This window comes from Thermobia domestica, chromosome 16 (assembly GCF_964235325.1).
Source record: "Thermobia domestica chromosome 16, izTheDome1.hap1.1, whole genome shotgun sequence".
NCBI lineage: Eukaryota > Metazoa > Arthropoda > Insecta > Zygentoma > Lepismatidae > Thermobia > Thermobia domestica.
The window spans coordinates 130581470-130606119 of NC_137469.1; the positions used below are offsets into that span (position 1 = coordinate 130581470).

A 24650-nucleotide genomic window follows, 5' to 3' on the forward strand; every position below is an offset into this window, starting at 1 on the left:
CATAAAATACAAAGATGTTATTTCATTGTACCCATTTATCTCTAAGACTAAGAAGTTTCCAATTCGTCATCCTACTATCTACCTGCCTGGAGATTCAAATATTCCCACCATTGAAGAAGTAGAAGGATTAGTTAAGCTCAGTATTTTGCCTCCAAAACAACTGTTTCATCCTGTCCTCCCTTATAAAACAAATGATAGATTGATGTTTCCACTCTGCCGTACATGTTGTGATGAATTAATCCAAGCACCTTGTAATCACAACGATGAAGACCGAGTGCTACATGGAACATGGGTAGCAGATGAAGTAAGAAAGGCATTAGAAAAAGGATATAAAATAATAGATATTCATGAAATATGGGCATATGACGTTGTTCAATATGATGAAAAAACAAAAAGTGGCGGCTTATTTGCAGAATACATAAACACCTTCCTGAAAGCAAAAACAGAAGCTAGTGGATGGCCATCATGGTGTGAAACAGATGAATTAAAGAAGAAGTACATTCAGCAATTTTATGAAAAGGAAGGAATACGTCTAGATAAGAACAAAATTAAACATAATCCAGCACTTAGAAGTTTAGCTAAATTAATGCTAAATTCATTTTGGGGAAAATTTGGTCAACGTGAGAACATGGGTCATGTCAGCATTATTAATGAACCCAAGGATTTATATGAGAAATTAACATCTCATGATATAGATGTTCATCAAATATTTCCAGTAAATGATGACATGTTATATGTATATTGGCAATACACCGATGACGTTCCTGTTTCACTACCAACAGTAAATGTTGTCATAGCCGCATACACAACAGCACAAGCAAGATTAGAATTGTACAAATATTTAGATCAACTACAAGAAAGAGTATTATATTTTGATACTGATTCCGTCATTTATACGCAAAAACCTGATGAAAGTACAATTCCAACTGGTGACTTTTTAGGCGATTTAACAAATGAAGTCCTCGAATATGGTAAAGAAGCCTATATTTCAGAATATGTATCGGCGGGTCCGAAGAATTACAGCTTACGTATTTTTGATCCCATCACGAAGAAGGAGTTTCAAGTATGCAAGATACGAGGCTTTTCATTAAACTATGAATCTTCAAAACACCTAAATTTTGATGTAATGAAGAAAATGATAGTAGATAATGAAGAGGATGCAGAAGAAGAGGAAGAATCTCGTCCTACTGAAGTAAAAATTACCAATGAGAAAAAATTTGCCGCAGGAAAGACCATACTATCGTCAGCATGCCCGAAACAAAAATTTATAAGATAAATTATATTAAACGACGTAGAATACCAAATTCATATGATACTCTTCCATATGGCTACACTACTTCCAACAAAAGAAGAAGAGAAATGTAATAAGGCCCTTTATAAATATACGTATAAGGAAAGAATGATCATACTCTTTAACATGGACACGACGTGGAAACACCCCTTTTCATGTATTGTTGCCGGACCAAGTGGATGTGGAAAAACTTCCTTTGTAATACGATTCCTGTCCAATTTACCACGTATGGTTAATACATCGTTTCGACATATTTATTGGTACTATGCAGAATGGCAAAATGCATACAGAGAAATTTCGACAAAAGTACAATTTATTGAAGGGCTACCTCGAACAAAAGACTTTTTACCTGAAACTGGACCACACCTTATTATTATTGATGATCAAATGTGTGAAGTGAACCGCAATATAGTTGATTTCTTTACAAAGGGTTCTCATCATAGAAATCTTAGTGTACTATTTATTACACAAAACATATTTCATCAGGGAAAAGGAAGCAGAGATATGAGTTTGAATTGTTCTTTTCTCGTATTATTTAAAAATCCAAGAGATAAATCACAAATTAAACATTTGAGTTATCAATTAACTCCTGAGAATCCAAAATTTCTTCAAGAAAGTTTCAACGACGCAACAAAGTTACCATATGGATATTTCTTTATTGATTTAAAACAGGATACGCCAGATGAACTTCGTTTTCAAACAAATATCTTTCCTGATGATATTTATCATTACGTTTATGTTCCATCGAAATAGAAGAAGAAGATGTGTTTATAATGTTTGTTTTAAACTGTGTTTCTTCATTCTGACAATATGTCTCCAAGAGTAAAACACGGAGATCTTCTTCGTACGCTGAGCAAAGCAAATCCTAAATTACGTAAAGCTATACTGGCCAATGCAGACTCTTCAGTGATTCGAAGTATTTGTGAATGTTGTTATAATGTATTAAAAGGGAATGTACCTCTTACAAAGACACAGAAAGCAAGATTAAAGCGATACAAGAGGACGCTTCGATATCTTGTGAAGAAAGGAAACTCCATCCAAAAGAAGAAGAAGCATTTATTAGTGCAGCAGCAGGGTGGATTCCTACCGGCATTATTAGCTCCTATTTTAACTGGTGCATTATCAAGTTTACTATTCCGTTAGTACAATGGAACACGCAAAGAAGATGATTTTAGTTCCACCTGAAGTTCTGAATCGTATACAAACACCAACATCATCATCATCATCAGCCCTGGAGAAACGTGAATCTAATTTGGATCAAGAAATGCAAGAGATTTTACAGTTATCATCGCTTAGTGATGAAGAAAAGTGGAATCAGTATAATCATATTCTTCAAAAATATTTACATTTAATACGAAAACAAGAAGAACCTGTGACACTTTCAATTACGTCAACTAAATCAGAGAAGCCTGAAGTAGAAGAAGAAATATTATTATCTATACCCAAAATGTTTCGTAAAAGAGCTGAATTACTACTACATAGAATGAAACATGATGATAATATAACGTGGGATAATAAAGGAACTGTTTACATCAGAGGTGATAAACTAGAAGGATCTCACATTGTAGATTTAATTTCTGATGTGTCGCGACCCCGGAAACACACAAATCCACCGGGATGGGAGAAATTTTGTAATTATTTATCTTCTAATAACACACCTCAAGAACTTATTGGAAATCCAAAACGTTTGTCATATATTTTACGACGAACTAAAGCATCGCCAACAGCATCATCGTCAAGGGAAAAAATACCTCTGAAATCGTTTGCAGAAGACGACGAAGAAGCAGAAGAAGAAGAAGAAGAAAAGGAAAAAGTAATTTCTCCTATAAGGAAAAGGAAACGTGCCTGTAAACGTCCAGTATGGTCAAGGTGGAAACCGTAAACAAACAGTTAAGCAAGATTTACTACAACCCTTCACATCCTGCCTCGTTTTCAACTGTTAAAAAATTGTGGATAGCTACAAAGAAGAAAATTCCTATACATTGTATAAGAAGATGGTTACTGCAACAAACAACATATACGTTACACAAACCTGTACGTCGTCGTTTTAAAAGAGATTTCTATGTAGTGAATAACATTGATGATGAGTGGGAAAGTGATATTAATGATCTTCAATCTCTTCATAAATTTAATGATGGGTATCGTTATATTCTTACAGTGATAGATGTGTTCAGTCGATATGCATGGGCTGTGCCATTAAAATCTAAAAGTACAAATGATGTCTTAAAAGCAATGCAAATTGTGTTCAAAGACAGAAAACCAATTACATTCCGAACAGATAAAGGAAGTGAGTTTACTAATAAAACAATACAGAAGTACTTAGTGCACAACAAAATAAAACATATTACAACTAAAAATCCTGATATAAAAGCTAGTATTGTAGAACGTTTTAACAGAACTCTAAAAGAAAAAATGTGGAAGTATTTTACAAAGTATCAAACGTATAATTATTTAAATGTATTACCTCTTCTTGTGAAATCATACAATGAAGGTTATCATTCAAGTATAAAGATGTCACCTGCAAATGTTTCTCAAAATAACCTATTACAAGTATGGCATAATCAATATGATAATAAAATAAAGAAGAAGAAGAAGAAGAATCCAAATTTCTCAAAACATCTTAAGATTGGTGATACAGTACGAATTAGTAAAACTAAACGTACATTTGATAAAGGATATATGCAAAATTGGACTTGGGAAATATTTAAAGTGAAGAAGATAATACCAAGAGATCCACCTGTTTATGAAATTGAAGATTTAAACAAGGAACCACTGGATGGATTATTTTACAGAGAGGAATTACAACCTGTGACGTTATCAAAGACATTTTACATAGATAAAATCATACGTACAAGAAGAAAAGGCAGCAGAAAAGAATATCTTGTTCATTGGAAAGGATATCCTTCTTCTTTCGATTCCTGGATACCTGCATCATCCGTAAAGAAGATCGAGAAGTACAATGGAACCTGATGGAGATTTTTACGTTACGCTTCCCAGTAATAGTTCTATGGAATATTTTCCTGACAACACCTTAACATCATACACTACGAAACTTCATCAAAGAATGGAATTCCATGAAAAGTGGGAAGTGGCTATTGTTGAAATTCATTATCCTCATTCAATATTAAATATTAATGACGAAAATAATAAAATTTTTTACAAACCTGCAAAAAGTGATGAATGGAAATTTATAACTATTCCTGTACGTTATTACACTGACATATCAGAATTGATAAAGATAATAAATACGTACAACAGATTCACAAATTTACATATTTCTTATACTCGTGAGAGTAATACCTGTTTTATACGACGTCTTCATAAAGACATAGATGTAGACGTTGCATTATCACCAAGTGTTAGTGCGATGTTGGGGTTTGATCCAAGCGTTGATTTAAAGGATATGCAACAAGGCCAAAGCATTCCAAATTTACGTTTAGGACTTCCATCTACAATGTATGTGTATTGTGATATAATTCAATCTGTATTTGTTGGAGATACAGTAGCACCATTATTACGTATCATAAATATGAATCCTGTGAATCATACATTTGGAAGTAGTGTTATAGAAATTTTTAATCCTCCACATTATGTGCCTATAGAGAAGATGCATTTTGAACACATCAAAATAGATATAAGAGATAGTACAGGCTCTCCACTGGCATTCACTTTCGGAACTGTATGCGTTAAACTACATTTTCGACCAGTGCGTCAACATCGACAAATATGAATAATCCATATTTACAATATTATCAAAAACAAGCTCTTTCTGGAACTGGAAACGTTTATGTTGGCTCCCCTTATCAAGTTGGACATGGTATTGGAAGTTTCCTTGGAGGATTATTTCGTTCTGTCATGCCACTAGTAAAACAAGGAGCTAAAACAGTAGGAAAGGAATTATTAAAATCTGGAGCAAACGTTATTACTGATGTCATCATCGACAATCAACCTATTAACGAATCCTTTCATCAACGAATGGGTGAAGCGAGATCCGTCTTGCAAGACAAAGCAAAAAATAAACTGAAATCTATGCTAGGATCTGGATATCAACGAAGGAAAAGAAGAATTACACATCATTCCATCTTTAACCCTTCACCATTACACATCATCAAGCGCAAGAAGAAGAAGGGCAAGAGGAAACGTACACAGAAAACAAAGAAAAATCAGTCTTATAAGAAGAGGAAGTTATCACACGATATCTTTGATTAAATCATCACCATTATGGCTTTCTTACATCATCAATCCTGCGAGTGTGTAAAAAGTGAACTAGATATTTTTTCTACAAAACCAACGCAAACCAGTATATTGGATAATCATGTCGTTACATACAAACCAATCAGTTCACTAGCTGATAATGCTCCTATAGAGTTTGTCATCCCAGGAACAAGTGATGAATACATAGATCTACCACATACTCTTCTTTACATCGAAGCTCAAATCGTTAAGCCTGATGGATCAGCATTTGGTGAAAGTGATAAAGCTGTGGCTCCTATTAATGACTTTTTAAATTCTATGTTCAGTGAAGTGGAAGTGTATTTAAATAACAAACTGATTTCATTTCCATCTCATAATCATCCATATCGATCATACATTGAAAAACTGTTAAATTATGATGATTCTGCTAAAAATACTCATCTTCAATGTGCATTCTGGTTTCAAGATACTGCTGGACATATGGATGCAACATCTAGTGGTAATAAAGGATTTCAACAACGTTATGAATTAACAAAAAAAAGTGCAAAATTCGACATGCTTGGACATCTTCATTGTGATATTTTTAATCAAGATAAATTTTTAATCCAAGGAGTAGAATTACGTCTCAAGTTAATTCCTGCAAAGCCAAACTTTTGTCTCATCGCTAGTGATGCGTCTGTTGAGGCTAAAGTGAACATTTTAGACGCTGCTTTACATATTAAAAAGATTAATGTTAGTCCTACAATAAAACTAGCACATAACAAGCTTCTACAATCAACAACAGCCAAATATCCTCTCACAAGAGTGCAAATGAAGTCATTCGTCATTCCAAAGGATCTTCAATCAAAAACAATTGATAATTTATTTATGGGAGTATTACCAACTCGAGTGATTGTGGCGTTTACACAAAATGATGCCTATACAGGAACAATAACTTCAAATCCATTTCATTTCAAACATTTTGACATCAATTTCTTCTCTCTATACATTGATGGAAAACCTGTACCTTCAAAACCATTACAACCAATTTTCGAAAACAACCTCTATGTTTCCTCATATCATACCTTATTCTGTGGATCAGGCATTCACTTTTCCAATCATGGCAACAATATTCCTCGCCTTGACTTTCCTCAAGGATACACTATCTTTGTTTTCGACATTACTCAAGATGGAGAAGCCAGCGCTGTGCAGCATTGGAATCTTATACGTAATGGGTGTGTTCGTCTGGAAGTTCATTTTACGAAGCCTCTACCATCACCTATCTCCTGCATTGTGTATGGAGAATTCCAATCTCTCTTAGAAGTGGATCATCAGAGGAACATCATCATGGATTTTTAAAGGTACGTTATTTAAATATCATATCATATATGTACATGTCTGCATTTTTATACATGATGTCCTCTACACTAGATTTATTGAATGCTTTGCAAACAAATTCTTTATTTCACAATCATTTCGTTGGCGTATATGCAGCCAATGAATTACCAGCACATGTTCCACTACCTGCAGCTATCATCATAAATACAGATCCCTCGAAAAAACTTGGCACACACTGGATTTCCGTATATATTCATACTGATGGCCGTGCCCACTACTTCGATACATTTGGATTTCCTCCATATGTAATGCATCATATTCAATTTCTACGTAGAAATTCCACTTCTTATACATTTAATAATAAACAAATTCAAAGTGTGAAATCGTCCCTATGTGGACATTATTCATATCTTTTTCTATGCTTCAAAGCTAAAGGAAAGTCCTTAAATGAATTTCATTACACTTTCTCATCAACTCCAGAAAAAAATGATCGTCGTTTGCTGTATTTACTTTTACAGGTAATCATGTCTTCATTCTTCTTCTTCGTTTGTTTTGATTACTTTCTTTTCATATTATTGCAGATAGCCATTTCTTCTTCTTCTTCTTTATTATAATGTGTTTGTATGTATTATTATATGTTCATGATTATAGATAAAATAAATTTTAAGTTTGTTTTTCAATTTTTTTCATTTCAGAGAGTAAAAGATCGTCATCGTGTGTATGGACATCATCTTCAATGTAAAGATTGACTTCTATCTACGTTTCATCATCAACATCAACAGCAGTAGTATCATCAGTGAACAGTATATGGCAGTTGTGAAGTTATCAACACGTGAATAATGGAAACAAAATCTAACGTTCTTTTTAAAATGTACTATACTTACCGTCGTTTTAATTGTGTAAATATTTTCATCAACAATAAACACTTTGTATTATTTTTTCTCTTTGAAAACAAATGTTTTATTTCTTATTTTCTCCGTTTCCTAATAAATAAATATGTTTTATGATCAGCTATGTAATTAAATACACATATCATAAAACATATTTTTAAGTCATTGAATTAAAGAATTTAAAAAAAAAGATTCTAAAACTGATTTTTAATTCAATGATGTAATCATATAACTACATAATAATAATAATGAATTCAAATACTTAATCAGTTATTCTTTCGTAAATTAAATCAAGTATGTGAATTCAATATTATTATTATTATGATAGGACTTTTGTTTTTTAAAATTTTAATATTAATTATTTTAATTCCTTTTTTTTAAAATTAAAAAAAAAGTCCTATCATACTTAAGACAATGTTGTATAATAATAATAATAATAATAATTTCAAATACTAATTTTTATTTTAACATTCATTTCAAGAATTTGAATTCATTATGATTATTATTATTATTATTATACGTATCACTTATAATATACGATGAAAAAAAATATGTTAGGATTTTTTCTTATAAAAAACTTTAAAATCCTAACATATTGAGGTGTATGAAACGAACACAAAACACACACACACACACAAATAAAACATTTCACTTTCCACTATATATATTTTTATTACATTTAATATTACGTTGTTTCGTATACATGAAAAAAAAACAAATCAATTTCTTCTTCTTTATGAAGAGTCGTTCACTTCATTGATACCCTCCGAAGGTTGAGTTTCGGTTTCCCCCCACCATGGCTGTGTCGATACACTATCAAATAAATCAGCCATTATTGAATCTATAAGTTTTTGTTTGCAAAATACTTTCATTTCCAATTTTAATCGTTCACCATCAATGTTCACATCACTGTTCTTATCAAGAGAGACACTTGGAAAACTGATGTTCATACCATTAATAATACTCTGTTCATCTACACAGGTATGGATTCCGGCAAGTCCTCTGCATGTAAGACACTGCAATTGTACATGATTACGAATAGTATCTGTACACAAGTCAAAATATTCACGTAGCACAACACTACAAACTTTACTGTTTTTCACAGCATGTTCAATACATGGTAATATTTCCAAGAAATAAAGCCAATCACTTGAAGTTAAGTACACAGTGTTTCGAGGAGCATGAAGTGTTCCTTTCTTCTCTAACATCACTAATTTTTCACCCATTAGTTTTCGCACCACCAGTTCGTTTTTTCGACCAAGAGATTTTATAAATGTAATTTCCACTTGAGAATTTAAATAGTCCGTAACAAATGGGGTTAAATGTACAAGTTTCTCCCACTCTGCCAAATTTAACTCCACTCCAAACACAAGTCCTTTGCCAACACGAATCACTGGTTCAAATGTATCACTATCCAGTCCGATACAAATTAATTTGGTTTTCATTGAATTAAGTCCATATTCAACATTTAACAAGTACTCTTTTTTGGTATCCATAGTTGACGCACAAGTACTCAAAGACATGTTACTCCAGTCGCTGGTCAGCACAGAATAACGACACTATGCATGCAGATGACTGCGCATGCATGAAGAGGAGGGGCGAAGAGGAAAATTCATGTTTCATCTTGTTTGTACATGTCACCATACACTTACGATGAGTAAACCAGTTCAGTAAATTCAAGATCGTGCATGTTACGTCCAGATACATTAATCTTCATTCCTTTATATATTAAACAGACATTCCCACTTTGTAAATACGTTAATAATGCACCATTATCTGCTTCCAATTTTTCAGTACAACGTCCAGGTAAAATCACTTTTTCACCTCCTTCAAATGTCACACATGCCTTCCTACCATATACCGTTGTAATTATCTCACAGTTTACAATACGAAATGGTACTCCAATCTCCAAATCTCGCATTTTTGTAAAGGGTACCATTGATGGCTTATTAAGCTTATCTAATAAACTCATTGACGATGACATCTTTAAAATTTTTGACGTTTCTTCCTTTGCAACAGCTGCTAACAGAATGATCTACACAAGCACATACGTTCCGCTTACGCTCTTCGCAGGAGGGGTGAGGGGTTTGGGGATTCAAATTATTAACCAATAAACGACAAGAACACGAAAATTCATGTTTTATCTTGTTTTCTACATCTAGCGGGCGTCCAAGACTATGAGCATAGCAACAGCAAACCAACATTTTCCCACGGGCTTCTGTGGTAACCGTAAAAGGCTATGAACATAGCAACTAAAGAGGAGTAGGGGGTGACGGGGGGGTCAAATAAACCAAAATTTTCCCACGCACTTCTGTGGTAGCCGTAAAAGGCTATGACCATAGCAACTAAAGGCTTGTCGAAACTTGCCACCGAATTCCAGGAAATGATACCGAATTCTAAGAACGGGAGGGGATCAAATTTCAGCCCAAGTGGGGTATATCTACTGTAAAAGTGTTTAATGAGTATCAATTTGGGCAACAACGACACGCTAATGTTTTCTCGTGCTTCACAGCGTAAGCGTTAAGATTCATGAATTATCGGAAATGAATTTTCTAAAAGGTAGTCCAAACTTTTGAATATATATAGGGTAATTTTGAATAGGCCTAATAGGCACATTAAAAGCAAAATGATGACATAGAAATATAATTTGACAGAAACGTGAAATATCTTGTCTAGAGTTCAATCTGTTGGTTAAGTTACTTTTAAAGTATACCGCGTTACTTTGTCATCAACTTTTTCTTGTATACAGTATATGACAAGTTACACTAGGTGATAGTTGTGATTTATATAACTCATAGTCGTCGGTTCGGAAGTAGCGCGCTATTTGTAGCGAAGCTACAATAGCTAGCTACAAATTTTGTAGCTCTAGATGCAACGGCGCTACAGAAAAGTCTAAACCTATAGCTTGTAGCTGTAGCTGAGTTTCATATTTTTATAGTGTGTAGCGAATTTTGCACTGAAGCTACAAATAAAACTTTTCCAGGACGCAAAAATATTTTGTAACTCCAACATTTCCTCACAATTTTTAGTAAATTTTTATATTATGATAGGTAGAAAATATGATTGTTATCTGATTTCTGTCTCCGATTATTTTGCAACAATATTACAAGAAAATCTTCTGAATTAAATTGCGTACTGACGATCGGTCAAAAGGATAGCAATGACTCTTAAAATAGACCTACATGCCATTCTAGCTGCGAAAGCATATACGTTTTTTGGGAGGAGGGGTAATATATATGTAATATATATACAAGAGCAGACAAAATGCATACTTTACGGTGAAATGCAAATTGACAGAAAGCTTTTATGTAATATTGTAAACAAACTTTTAAGTTCAGTTACGCATGTAGATGTCATGGCATATATTATGATACAATGATGCCAAGTAAACTGTATTTGCGACAAGAGCTTCAGTAGCGAATACGTTTCTGAAAAAAAAAACTAGCTAATAGTTGTAGCGAGCTACAATTTTTATCATGTAGCTGTAGAGCAGCTACTTTTGAAAAGTAACTTTCCGATCACTGCTCATACTGAAATAATGTTGGCAAATGGTGAATATATTTTACACTTGCCTTCTACGTGTGCCTACTCTAGGCGATCTTGCTTTCCTCGATTTTAACAAGCGATAGAAGGAAATTTATCACCTTTCTCAGTTGGTTTTCTGTATGCTCAGAAAACTGTTCAAGTTAAGGACATGATTTAGAATACTCGAGTCATAACCAAAGAAGGGGCATGAAAACCATGGCCCTACTCACCTGAACCGATGAAAACTACTAAACACTACTTAAATCGATTAATTCTGTAGAATAGCCATGCAAAACCTTTATCGAGTTGTTGGAAATAGTGGTGTTAACCGGCTCGGCTCGAGCCCTGAGCCACCGGCGCAGCTTGAACTCCTGCTCAGTTCAACTGAGCCAACAGCTCGAGTCGGGATGATTGGAATGAGCCATTGGCTCGGTTCGGCTCGGCTCAGGTGAACCGTAGGCTAGAACCGGGTCGGTTGAGATGAGCTATCGGCTCAGTTCGGCTTGGCTCATCTAGGCTCAGGTGAGCCATCGGCTCGAGTCTGCTCGGTTGGGGTGAGCCATCAGCTCGGTTCGGCTCAGCTCAGGTAAGCCATTGACTCGAGCCGGCTCAGTTGGAATGAACCATCGGCTCGAGCCGGCACGGTTGGTGAACTGTTGGCTCGGCTCACTTTTCAGTTCGGCTCGATGGTGATTGAACCGGGTGCCGAGCTGCTCTAGCCGTTGACAACACTACTACTTTGAACCTGAAAAACACCGATTTGAAAGCAGTAGAGAACACTCCTTATCTCCACACTCGCAAAATACTCATGAGAGATTGTTCGGGGTAAGATGATGACCAATGTTTCATGAAACTGAGGGCATTCTTGTGAGATAGACTCTAGCAAACGGTGATACTATTGAGGGCTATTAAAACGTTTAAGTAAAAAAATGTGAGATCGTCGTGAAAACCTATCTAAAATGGCTCTGATACACCAAGATAACAACATACAGTCCATAGGTAACCAGCGATGTAAATTTGATTTTTCTGGGAGGGGGCAAGCATTAAGACGCGTATTAGGGTCCCATAGAAAAGTTGTTTTTGTTTAATTATTGGGCCCCCTCTTTCCATCTTTCTCTTACTCTTTATGGACCCCCGGCGCCTGTGGGTCCTCCCGCACAGCAAGGTCTGCAGTTCCATTAGTTGCGCCCCTGAGCCCGTTTCATACATGACAAATTAATTAAGGAGACAATATTGACAAATCTCAAAGCCATACTAATACACATTATTTTGTAATATGCCATTACAGTCTAATGTGATGATGTTTTAATAGGAGGGTGCCCGAAATTTTTGCACCGACTGTACTTGACGTTTAACAAAAAATTTCTGGCTGTTCATATAATTCGTAATATTGTTTGTTATTCTATTTCAAATTAACATGGAAAACTGTAAAAAATTTATTAGGAATTATAGTTTTGGGAATCAATATCTTTATTTATATATTAAATTAGTTATAAGTCTTGTATATGGATATGTAAATGGATTATTACAATTCTTACGGTGTCAGTGCGATCTGAAAACATAGGTCCACTATTGGACGGAACTTTTCAGATCAAATAACCAATCTAAAATTCGACAGAATTTTCAGGACCACCCTTCACCTCTCTTTTAGATACCTAGGTCCTTCTGAAATCTAGTTTAATCCAGATTTTACCAAATTTTATTCGTTTCAAAGCCCCACCGCCAAAAATGCTTTGTTTTGATTGGAGGATTCACCCACGCTATGATATTAGAGCGCGATTATTCCATTCCATGCCTGAAAATTTTGCTGACAACAGCCAGACTCGGATCTTCCAGCTCAGAAAGGTAGAAAGGAGTTAGAAAAGCTGCAGTAAAAGGTAAAACTAATATAATAGTTGAATAACTACCAAGCAGGAAGCTACGGAGCCATAATTTGCTAGATTTTCATAGTAAAAACCGGACTGAAGAACTAAAATAGGAAGCATAACTCGGTGACGCCATGTTGTGCAGATATAGTTAGTGATGGACAGGTTCTGCGAAGTGCATCAGTTTGCGAGTTCTTAGGGATCCACAAACAGTTTCGGAGGAGTGGTGTTTTCTCCCTTAAAATATTCTTATCCTAAAAACTATTTCTTTTCGAGTTACGTAAGGCCTGCCTCACTGCCGTTTGTTTTCGTGTATGTAGCGGATGTGATTTCTTTTTGTATTTATTTATTAGTAACATGGCGGTATTTAATTTCTTTGTATTTGGTCTAGGAATTAATTCGTACGGTTGGTACGCACACATTGAAGCTGTAGTACAAACACAAAATACATAAATACCTTAAGAAAAATATTGTCCATCGCTAGCCACCACTTTCGCCCATCTGTCAGGCAATGTACGGATTCCGTGGCGAAAGAAGTCCTCATCCTTGGAAGCGATCCAGTCAGAGACCCATGTTTCGATATATTCTGAAGAAGTAAACCGCTGTCCAATCAAATCGTTGTTCATGCAATCGAACAAGTAGTAGTCCGAAGGAGCAACGTCTGGTGAATACGGCGGGTGAGGTAAAACTTCCCATCCGACATTTTCTAAATAGGTTTTGACCGGTTTTGCGACATGTGGGCGAGCGTTATCATGTTGAACAATAAGTTTATCATGTCTGTTCTCCCATTCTGGTCGTGTTCTGGCCAGAGCTTGCTTCAAACGCATTAATTGTCGTCGATAACGTTCTCCATTCATAGTTTCACCCGGTTGCAGCAGCTCATAGTACACCACACCTTTCATATCCCACCATATGCACAGCATAACCTTTGCACAGTGAATATCTCGTTTTGGTTGTGATGGATCTGGTTCACCTGGTTTCACCCAGGCCTTTTTTCGTTTAGGGTTCTCGTAATGGATCCACTTCTCATCACCCGTAATAATTCGATGCAGAAACCCCATTCTGCTCTGTCGTTGAAGCAGCAATTCGCAAATGGTTTATCGTCTTTCAACGTCTCTGTCTTTCAATTCATGTGGAATCCAATGTGACATCTTTTGAATCATTCCCATGGCTTTCAAGCGTTTGGAGACTGTTGTTTGATCAACGCCTAATGCTGCTGCAAGTTGTTCCTGCGTTTGACACGAATCCTGCTCGAGCAATGCTGTCAATTCTTCGTCTTGAATTTTTTTGGCTGTCCAGCTCGCTCTTGGTCTGCCAAGCCGAAATCACCACTTCTAAACCGTGCAAACCACTTCTGACACGTTCGCTCAGCTAGAGCATGGTCGCCATACACTTCCACCAAAATACGATGACTTTCAGTCGCACTTTTCTGCATGTTAAAGTAATGCAGCAGGACACCCCGCAAAAACACTTTATCAGGCACAAATTGCGCCATGTTCACTTAACTACAAACTGGTGTTGTTGACGCTTTAATCCACTGCCCTATACTACGAACGATACGCGATGACAGGGGTTTGCAACACATGTGTGGATACACGGAACTATGGGACGCTCCGTTCGTTGCGCCATCTCTTGTCCACCCGCACGAATTAATTCCTAGACCAAATAGTTAGGATAGTAATCATAATGCACGTGTAAAGTTTCAAGAGGGCTCCTGTCTACTCCCAAATTGGGAGTACAGCTTCCAGCGGGATGAGTTGAACATGTAGTTTGTTCCGGGTTCCTGCCCCTTCGGGGCAGGGGTCCTATTGTTAGTCAACACTTTGATATGTCCCCTCGGGGACATTGATTAAACAGGTTGAATTAAGAATGTGATTTAGTGAATACAAGGGCCAATTGGCCCTGTTCCTTTCTTTCCCTTTCCTTTCGTAACCGATAGAGCCGATTTAAAATGGTAAAATCTGAATGTTGTCTGTGTATATTTATTAGTATAACATGTATTAATGTAGTGTGTAGTATGGATGTGGCATGTATGTGTTCGTAATGTAGTAAACATTTTCTAGTAGTAGTAATTGTGGTAGTTAAGTGATGAAAGAGTGTGTGAGATAATTAAATATGGACAGTGTAGTATTTACTATGCGATAATTTTTTATTATTATTCCGTCATTAAATGAACTTATAAACAATATTTGAAAGTGAACGTAATATAGTACAATAATTCCGTGTACAAGGTCACATTCAGTTGTTCAAGGGTTGATCATATCGTCGCTAGCTCCTAGTGTCAAAAGTCAGTACTAACCGTCATTCTTATGTCGATGTTCTTAGTGATTTAGTTTCCATGGAATTGACCTTTCTTTTCGAAATAAAACCTAGAAAGTATAATTCCCAGCCCATATGGATGTACAGTTAGGTTAAGTGACCCAAAATTAATATTTTCTGAAAATTACAACATTCTGCTTAGTCTAGAAATCGAAATATTTAAGTAAATAAACAATACGTAATTTCTTAACAGAAGTCGGGCGATATGATGCTAGTTCTTCGCTTTGAAATTATATTAAATGTTCATTTCTTTTTTTTTTTGTGGCTGCAGAATAATTTCATTGTTGTCAGAATTTCATAAACATTAAATATTATCGCAGATAATTCTATTTTTCAGTGAACATACGTAGGATTTTTTTCGTTCTTAATAAAGCTACCAGGTATTACATAGTATTGTGTGTGTGGTGAAAGAGTCTTGAGTTCGAGTGAGGTTGTCGTGCAGTGATCGGAATGGGAAATGTTTGTAGTGACTATAGATTTTAAAGTATTATGATGAAATGTGTATATAGGCTGGGCGTAGATAGAGGAGACAGGGTGTTTGTTGAATATAGCGTCGTAGTAAATGAAAAAGATGATGATATGAATATTATATGAATATTAATATGAATATGAATATGAAGTATATGAATATTGTAGTAGATGAATATAGAAGATAGGACACCCATATAGTTAAATGTATAGTAGCCCAGTGAATACTTCGCCACGTGTTGATATATATATATATTGAATAGATACGTGTAGCTACAAACATCTCAGGTTCTGACCCCTGCACCGGAATATCACGCGGACAGGAGGGCGATATATAGTCGGACTATGGTAATACTTTGTAGTTTGATGTGTTATAGTAATGATCAACCATAGTAATACCATCTGATAGAATGGGTAGCATCATATAATCGCTGACTGGACATATTTAATAATCAATTATGCAAAAGACAATAGTAGCTGTAGAACGGGGCTGTAGTGAATTATATTTTCTGGTCGGTTTTAAAATAGAATATCCTGCTCCGTGAGATTTTTTTCCTTTACGTTACCTACTCGGGCTAGCTTACAATGTTCATGGAGGCGACAGCTCTGACAGGGTTACAGAATCAAAATAATTAGTTATTAAAAATTTATTATACCGTACCCGGGCATCGACCCCTCCCCCTTGAATATTTTCGTTTTCTTTTCTTAGTTTTTTAACTAGATAGTGATGGAAATTAATCGATGCCTCAGAATTTAGCGCATTCTGCGAAGGGGAGCTATCGGTGAAGTTTGGCAATAGAAATCACCGATCCAAAATCCAGTTTATTTAATTTTTTTTTATTTTGGCAAATCACTAATTAGGGATATCTTAGCTATTACTCTAGTTTCATTACTATTCTGGATTCTTTTACTTTCCGAGAGGTTGGATGAATTTTTTTTTGAAATTCTAAATTAGCGCCGTCTCTAACATTCCGGAGGATTCCGGGATCTGCAAGGGTGTTGACCGGATACGGTGAGTGGTGGGATTTCCCTAAAGCCTTTGTCTTTCCGAAAATCCCATCGGGGACACAGACTTGTCTCATTTTTGCAGACATCTTTTTCGGCTATTGATTTGGTAAGCCGAACCCTTTTTGGCATAAAAGAGAATATTTGGTTATAGTATGTTGTATACGTAAATTCGACCCCTTATCTTTCGTAGTTGTAGTGTTCTGTCTCCTCTCTTTTTACCTATACTTCTTCTACTTCTTCTCTAGAGTTTTTTTAATTTCAACCTTCCCCCCCAGATTTTGAACTTGTCGCTTACAATTTATTTAACGTACAACTCTGATCTGAAATTACCAGCTGAGATGTTGCAAGACACAATTCATGGATAGAGTAGATAATGATTGGGTCCTCCATCACATTTTGACCTATTGCCAAAATGAATAACGACTTCATATTTGACGACACTTCAATTACGTTCTTTCACCGTCGTCCCTTTAAGTTTTTTTTAATCCATTGGTCACTTTCCTTTCTGTTTTGGTTTTCGTTTATCTTGTAGTTAACCTGGGCCCAGAAATTGTATTTTAGGTTATCTAGTTATATCTTTAGGAATGTTCTGTGTTACGTGCCTGCCTCACAAATTTTTTTAAAAATTATTTAAGCACTAATTGAATATATGAAAGTTAAAATTTATAGACGCGCGGTATCAGATAAAAAATTCAATTCTTTTCTATATGTAATGTCGGAAGTCATTTGTTTTCTTGTACAATGTTTGCAACCTTTTCTAAAATTATTGTTGGGGTTATTACTTAAAATGTGTGCTCGATTATTAAATATAAATATATATATAAAGAGATAAATGAATACGTCGAAATGTACATGTACTTAGTATGTGAATATGATTTTAAAGTAAAAGTATGATATTAAATGTATTATATGGATATATGTAAGAGCGCTCGTGTCTGTCCCCCCAAACGTGTATTGGTTGCTATAGTTTACCAGTAAGTTTTCCGACGAATATAAGAATATAGATTTTTGTCAAGAATACCGCCGTGCACTCAAATAATTTTCCTTTTCTTCTGAATAGATGTAAATGATAACCTATGTAATTATTTAATGGCATGTGTTGAGAAGTAACGGCAGGTCTAAACGTAACCCACATCATAATGAATATTATCCCTGAACTACCAACCTAAAACCATTGTGGAAAGTGTACCTTTAATCCTTCTCACCTGCATATGTATCCTGTGACTTGACCAGTGTTTTTTTTATCCTCAATTTAAATCATCATACTCCGTACACCTGTGGAAGATCGTTTTAAATCCGAACCATGTATACATATATACAAAAGTGACCCTGGATAAAGGAAAGGTCTCATGACGTGTCCCAGTGTTGAACAAATAACTTGAAATTATCCAATTAATAAGTTTGGAAATGGACTGACTAAGAGGAGAAACATCCTCTGGCGGAAAGTGATTTTTCAAAATCCCTAGATGGGTATAAACGTCGCAGTGTGCGAGTGGAGATATAAACTGCTAAGAGTTACAAACTAAATATAGTTGATGAATGGTTTTATAAACCAATATATATATATATATATATATATATATATATATATATATATATATATATATATATATAAACACAAACTAAGTTAAATGGAGCGAAATGTTTTTGGACACTACGAGTAGTGCGTGATTTGTGATTTGAACGCTCAGAATTATTAATATTTTATTTCTCAATGTGAGGTAGAGACTCATAAGTTCTAGTACACCTAAAAGTTTTTCTTTTCTTTCCTCTTTGTCCATATTTTTTTTAAGTGAAATAAGTGTCTCCTTTGCGTATGTCGCAAATCATAATTTTGCTTTAGCATGCCTAAGATATGATACATGTAATTATTTTTTTTCTTTCCATTTGTCAATATGATCAAATGTATAAAGACTTACTAAAGTATAACCCTATGTATTCTATTGATATATAACCAAGAACTTGTGCTTTTAATATTTTTTTATAATTATTTTTTTTCACTATGAATGTAATAAACTATTTGTTTCCCTGTAGTTAGTTGGTTTCCTTTAAACATATATACACTGTCCTGAGTGAGTGAGCGTGTGAATGCATGATAGATTTAATTTAAGTAATTTTAGTGATATCATTTGTTATATTAACATCTATAATATATGTGTCATGTTTTAATATATGTGTTAAGGTAAATAACCTAGGTCATGAAGGACCGCTACTAACGGTTTAAATCGGCTCTAGGAGTGAAACGAAAATAGCAGGATCAGCCTAAATACGACATCTTTCTTCCAGGAAGTTTAAACTCTGATTGATACGATACATAAATTTATATTGAGTTTATAAGTTTGATTTTTTTCTTTCTTTCTTGGCTAATTCATATGTGTGGTCGATCCTAGAGAACAGAGTTCAGATGCTGGATGGTTATCAATTACCGGTTGGGATAACATTACAAAAAAAATGATTTCGATTTTCTCGTTTCCTGGTCTAGATCTGGGCAACCCCACGAACGTAGTGCCTGGAGCTAGGTCTGGGTGGTATGAGGGAGCATGTGTCTATTCGGAAGCATTCCAAAATTGAGTAGTCGTTAATAACACTTAGAATGATTCATCTTTCAACGACTTTCCCGACTTCTTACTATCTTTCCGGAATTATCCAGTAATCTGTTTCTTAATAAAATACCCTATTTCTTTTTCTTTCTTCTTTTTCTACCTCCTTCTTTTACCCTTCTACTTTCTTCTCTTTCTTTTCTATTTCTGAATGAAAGAAAACGGAGTCATGACTGAGAGTAGTCGCTATTGGCGCGGTCAATAAGTTGTTTCGATGAGTTTTCTTCGGGAGTCCGATATGGGATAATTAACAATGAGATGAGTATGCATTGAGGGACGAACAATAACAAGAAAGTTTATTGAAATTTACTTTATTGGAAAATAATCATGATTTCAATTAGTAGGTGTTGTTTAGTAATCGCCCTCGTTAAAAGAGAATTAATTTTAGCGACTCCTCTACACTGCTCTTCTTCGTTTACTACTTTTTTTATTTTTACCGTTTCTTACAATTGGCTAACCGAGACAAGATCTGTTGCCCTGGAAACGGCGGTTTCTATGGCAACGGACACAACGTTTTCTTTCAATTTCTAGGGCACCTAATAATAGACATATTTTACTGAATGGGCCGCAGACTCATTTTTGTTTCATTTACCTGTTGTGTGCTGTTTTGTTTATATAATGTAGTGAGTCTGTTTGATGCTTCATTTATAATTTAATCTTCGTATCGTATATGGACTAAAAAATTGTCTTAACATGGGCCCCCATCGAACGGCGGGGAGCTTTTCTAGAAGGGGCAGTTGCCCGATGCCCCCATAAGTTACGAACCTTGGTGTAACAACAAACTGGTAGGAAGCAAAATATCTCACCAAATTTAGTACCCTAAAAGTTTTTTTCTATTTCCTACTTACAATAATAATAGGAATAATAATAATAATAATAATAATAATAATAATAATAATAATAATAATAATAATAATAATATATTTGATTTTGAGTTTAGGGTCCCTTTCAGCAGCGAGACTATATGAAAAGTGAACCTAGGTATAGCCTAAGCCCCGAACCACATGAGCTCCCGCCGGGAATCGATCCGGGTCTCCCACGCTAAAGAAGCGTATAATAATAATAATAATAATAATAATAATAAATAATAATAATAATAATAATAATAATAATAATAATAATAATAATAATAATAATAATAATAATAATATGAACTGCGTTCTGGTAGTGATGAAGGAGGTATTAGGGCTGATAGTGATCTTCTGGAGACTTGAACTCCGGATTTATTTTGAGGTTTACTAAAATCTTACGGATCGATGCAAGAAGTAATTTGCACTAAGAAAGAATCACAATGGGATATATAGAAAAGGTTTTACACCTGTACACCTTCTTATTTTTGGATAAATTAGAAAGTTGTCCATTACCTCCGTGTAATACATATACTATAGAAGTGTACGGCAAAAATAAATGAGAAATTACAAACTGAAAAAAAGTAAGAGCATCGAGTGGGACTCGACTCAGGTTCAAAAGTACTAAATGCGCACAAAAAGCAAGAACTTAGCTCGCATGGCTATCGAAACAATTATGAAGTTCCATTCCTATTTCATGAATAGAGAACGAATTTCTTAACAGCTGTCAATCCTTTTTTTTTTTTTTTTAACGAATATTGTGGTTGAAAAGAGTTTGTGCTTTACTTACAACCAAGTTTTCTGCATTTACCAAGTACTATGATTTTCTAAATGTATCATTACATTAAGTTATAGAAAGACAACTGAGTATTTGAAACAGCAAACTTTCAGCTGTGTTGAGAAGTCTCGTTATTTTTTTTTTTTCTTTTCACTTCCCCTATCATTACGTCGACTGCGATGTTACCAAATCTACAATTTTAAGGGATTTAGGAAAATTCGGGCATGCAATTATATCTTGGAGAAGTGTACAGTCTGCGTTCAAAATGAACATTTCGACGCACACATTTTTCATAACGATCCTGTAGATCGAGGAACATCTTAATGAACACGAGTTGCTCGAACAACAAAACAAATGACCGAATCTTCTCTCTTAACTCTGGTATAGTGGTAGGGGGTTATCCGTTCGGAAAATTATTTCCTTCAGCATACTCCATATGTAGGCATCTGGAGACCTGAGGTCAGGGGAGGAAAATGATAGAGAAAATCTGTTCCGTGGGAAATTACTCGTTGTCCAAACTCTTGTAGGCAGAAGGGCAAGTGACACACTTTGAAACTCCGTCTTGCTGTATCATTGTTGTTGTAGCAACAGACTTTTAGTGCTTCATAAACCGCGCAAATTATCCAAGAATGTGTCAACAACTCCTGATTGATGTAGCGATAAAGGTACACATAGTTTTTATCACTGAACCACATATTGCTGATGAAATCTTGATTTTCGTATAAAGTAGCTCCAGAGAAATACAGTAGACGTGCGCGCTCATCTCCTGCAGTAACATGCTACTCCACACAGTATGAGTGCAAATAATGCTCAACAATAAACACCTTCTCCGTTGTGAGTAACATTATCTTCGCGTTAACTGCACACTACTCTAGTGCACACACAATTAAGCACACATGTGACGTTCACAGCTCATATCACATTGCACCTGCGCGCAATCCATACCTGAATTTCAGTACCGTTTGTTTTGCCGTATACTGTAAACATGCCCATTGCTAGTAATTAAAATTACTTACGATAGGATTTTTTAATAATATGTTTCTTAACACTATGCAATAATAGAAATACACTATGCAAACTTGAACTTACAATCCTCAGTAAATAATTGAAACGTATCAGAATTCGTATTACGGTAGTTTCAGTTCCAAGTGGCACTATTAATTCTGTTGGAATATTGCATACAAGATCAAACCAGAATCCGTTAATGGTGGTTAGGTACCTAAAACACAAAGTATTATGATTTCAGAAAAAAATAAATCTTTAAACTAGTAAATAAGGAAAACATAATATATTATTTGTAGGGTGTAAAACGTACCATGCTTTATGTTTTCAATTTTCGGGAAAATATACTATACTCATGACTATTCATTTTTTTTTAAAAAAAAAGTGTATATATATATATATATATATATATATATATATATATATATATATATATATATATATATATATATATATATATATATATATATATATATATAAAGTGACATTTTAGCCATAAGCAAAGTGATATTTTTATATGGAATTTCTAACGCTTAGGTAAATGCATAATGAAAGGGTTATAGTACATGTGCTTCCAGACGAAAGGAATATGTTTCTGAGGTATAGCTATTTGGACCCTCTTTCCTCTCTTACGTTGAATATTTCAAACAAAGTGAAATAAAGAAAATTTAGCTTGACTGAAGTGCTACCTGTGTTCAACAATGCACTTCAGACGATACACGTTCTATTCTTAGTGGAAAATAAATAGCTTTCTTCCACTTAAAATGTTCATTCCAGTGAAACGATTAAAGTCTTATATTGATACAAGCCCTAACTATACAGTATGCTCAAAAAAGTAATTTAAACAGATCGAACGTTTCTTTACTTTAGCAATTTTATGAATGCAAAATGGGATTAATATATTTAAGAAATTCCCTTCTTTTCTCCTAAAAGCGGATGTGTCGAAACCGCTGAAGCATATCACCACTTATTTTAAATGTGAAGTTTATACATGAGTATCATGTCCTAAGATAGTAGCCTTGCAAGATACTTTATTTTTTAGTATGTATTTCAATCGTCTTCCTCTTCCTTAAGGTACGCATTTTAATAAAAGAGACATGAGAAGAACCCAGCGTAGCCAAGTCTGAATAATGCCCAAGAATTAATTATATACATAGATGTAGATAGATAGATAGATGATAGATAGATAGATAGATAGATAGATAGATAGATAAATAGATAGATAGATAGATAGATAGATAGATAGATATTTTTTAGAAAAAATGCTCACTTACCTCCGTTGAAAGCGGGATTTTCTTAAGTCCTGGAACATGTGACCATGAGAAGAACCTGCGTTCCTATATATCTAATCAGGAGTTTATATACCGAATTTCATCCTCACAATGTGAGAGATTCGTGAGGTATTTGTGTATATATATTAAATCCTACCTTTAAAATAGAGATTTCAACAAAACTGACAATAAAAACCCGGTTCGAGCACACTGATAACTATTTTCACATATTTGCTTCAAACGGTTGAGTCGTTCCTTCTCGTCAGATAACTTTAGAAATATATCCAGTGTATTTCAAAACAACACCGACAACGTTTGGGAGGTGATCTCTGACAAGATAAAAAGTATAGACCAACCTGAGTGCACAAATGCTCCTTTCGAAGTTATAGGCTGCCGAAAACATGAAAAAATTAGCTTTAGGACTCCATAGTTCCAAAACTATGGGATCTACCGTAGTCGGGTCAAGACTTTATTTAGGAACTAATATGTGCCCTATCCAAATATCCCAGTTTCAGAATGCTGCAGTACTTCTGAAACAACTTTTATAGATGTTGTTGGTGAGTACTTCAAATTATATGCCCGTAGCCAAACTCCCTCTATAAATATTGTGTGAGTACCTTAAGATTCTGAAACATTTATTTTAGGATACTGCAGATATTAGTTCCTAAATGAAATCTTGACCCGACTACGGTAGGTCCCATAGCTCTTTAACTATGAACCTTTAATGTTCATTTTTTCATGTTTTCGGCAGCTTATAGTTCCAAAAGAAAGCATTTGTGCGCCTAGGTTGGTCTATACTTTTCGTTTTGTCAAGTGTCAGGAATCACCTCCCAAACACCATGTATATAAAAATTGACCCATTCCCCTTCTAAAGGTACTTTTCAAAAACATTGTGACATTTATTTTTAGATATTGAGTTTCATCTTTCTAAGAGGAGGAAATTGTGAGATACTCCATTTTTGCCGTACAATTTCAAACAACCTCTTTCCCTTTGAAACCCCCTTAAGATACACTTAGAAAACTCTAAATAGCCTATGATCCCTTCCAGACTATGATGTTTTTGACATAGTGTCTTTGTTGGAAGTATGGAAAGCCAACGTTGTGAACTTCTATATCGGAAAAATAAATAAAGAAACATTAAATTTGAGCTCCTTCGTGGTTAAGCTGTTAGAGTACGTGCCTTTGGCGTGGGAGACCCGGGTTCGATTCCCGGCGGGGGCTCATGTGGTTTGGATTCCACGTTAATCAGTAGGTCAACGTCTCATATAGCCTCG

General features: G+C 34.9%; 1 protein-coding gene across 1 annotated transcript in view; it reads right to left on the reverse strand.

Moving 5' to 3' along the window:
* LOC145673417 (uncharacterized) overlaps positions 1 to 24650 on the reverse strand; it is a 755597-nt gene that overhangs the window by 65725 nt on the left and 665222 nt on the right. Inside the window, exon 29 of the mRNA XM_081743106.1 lies at positions 22193 to 22322. Within this exon, the coding sequence (XP_081599232.1) occupies positions 22193 to 22322 (130 nt within the window). The remainder of the gene's footprint in view (positions 1 to 22192; positions 22323 to 24650) is intronic.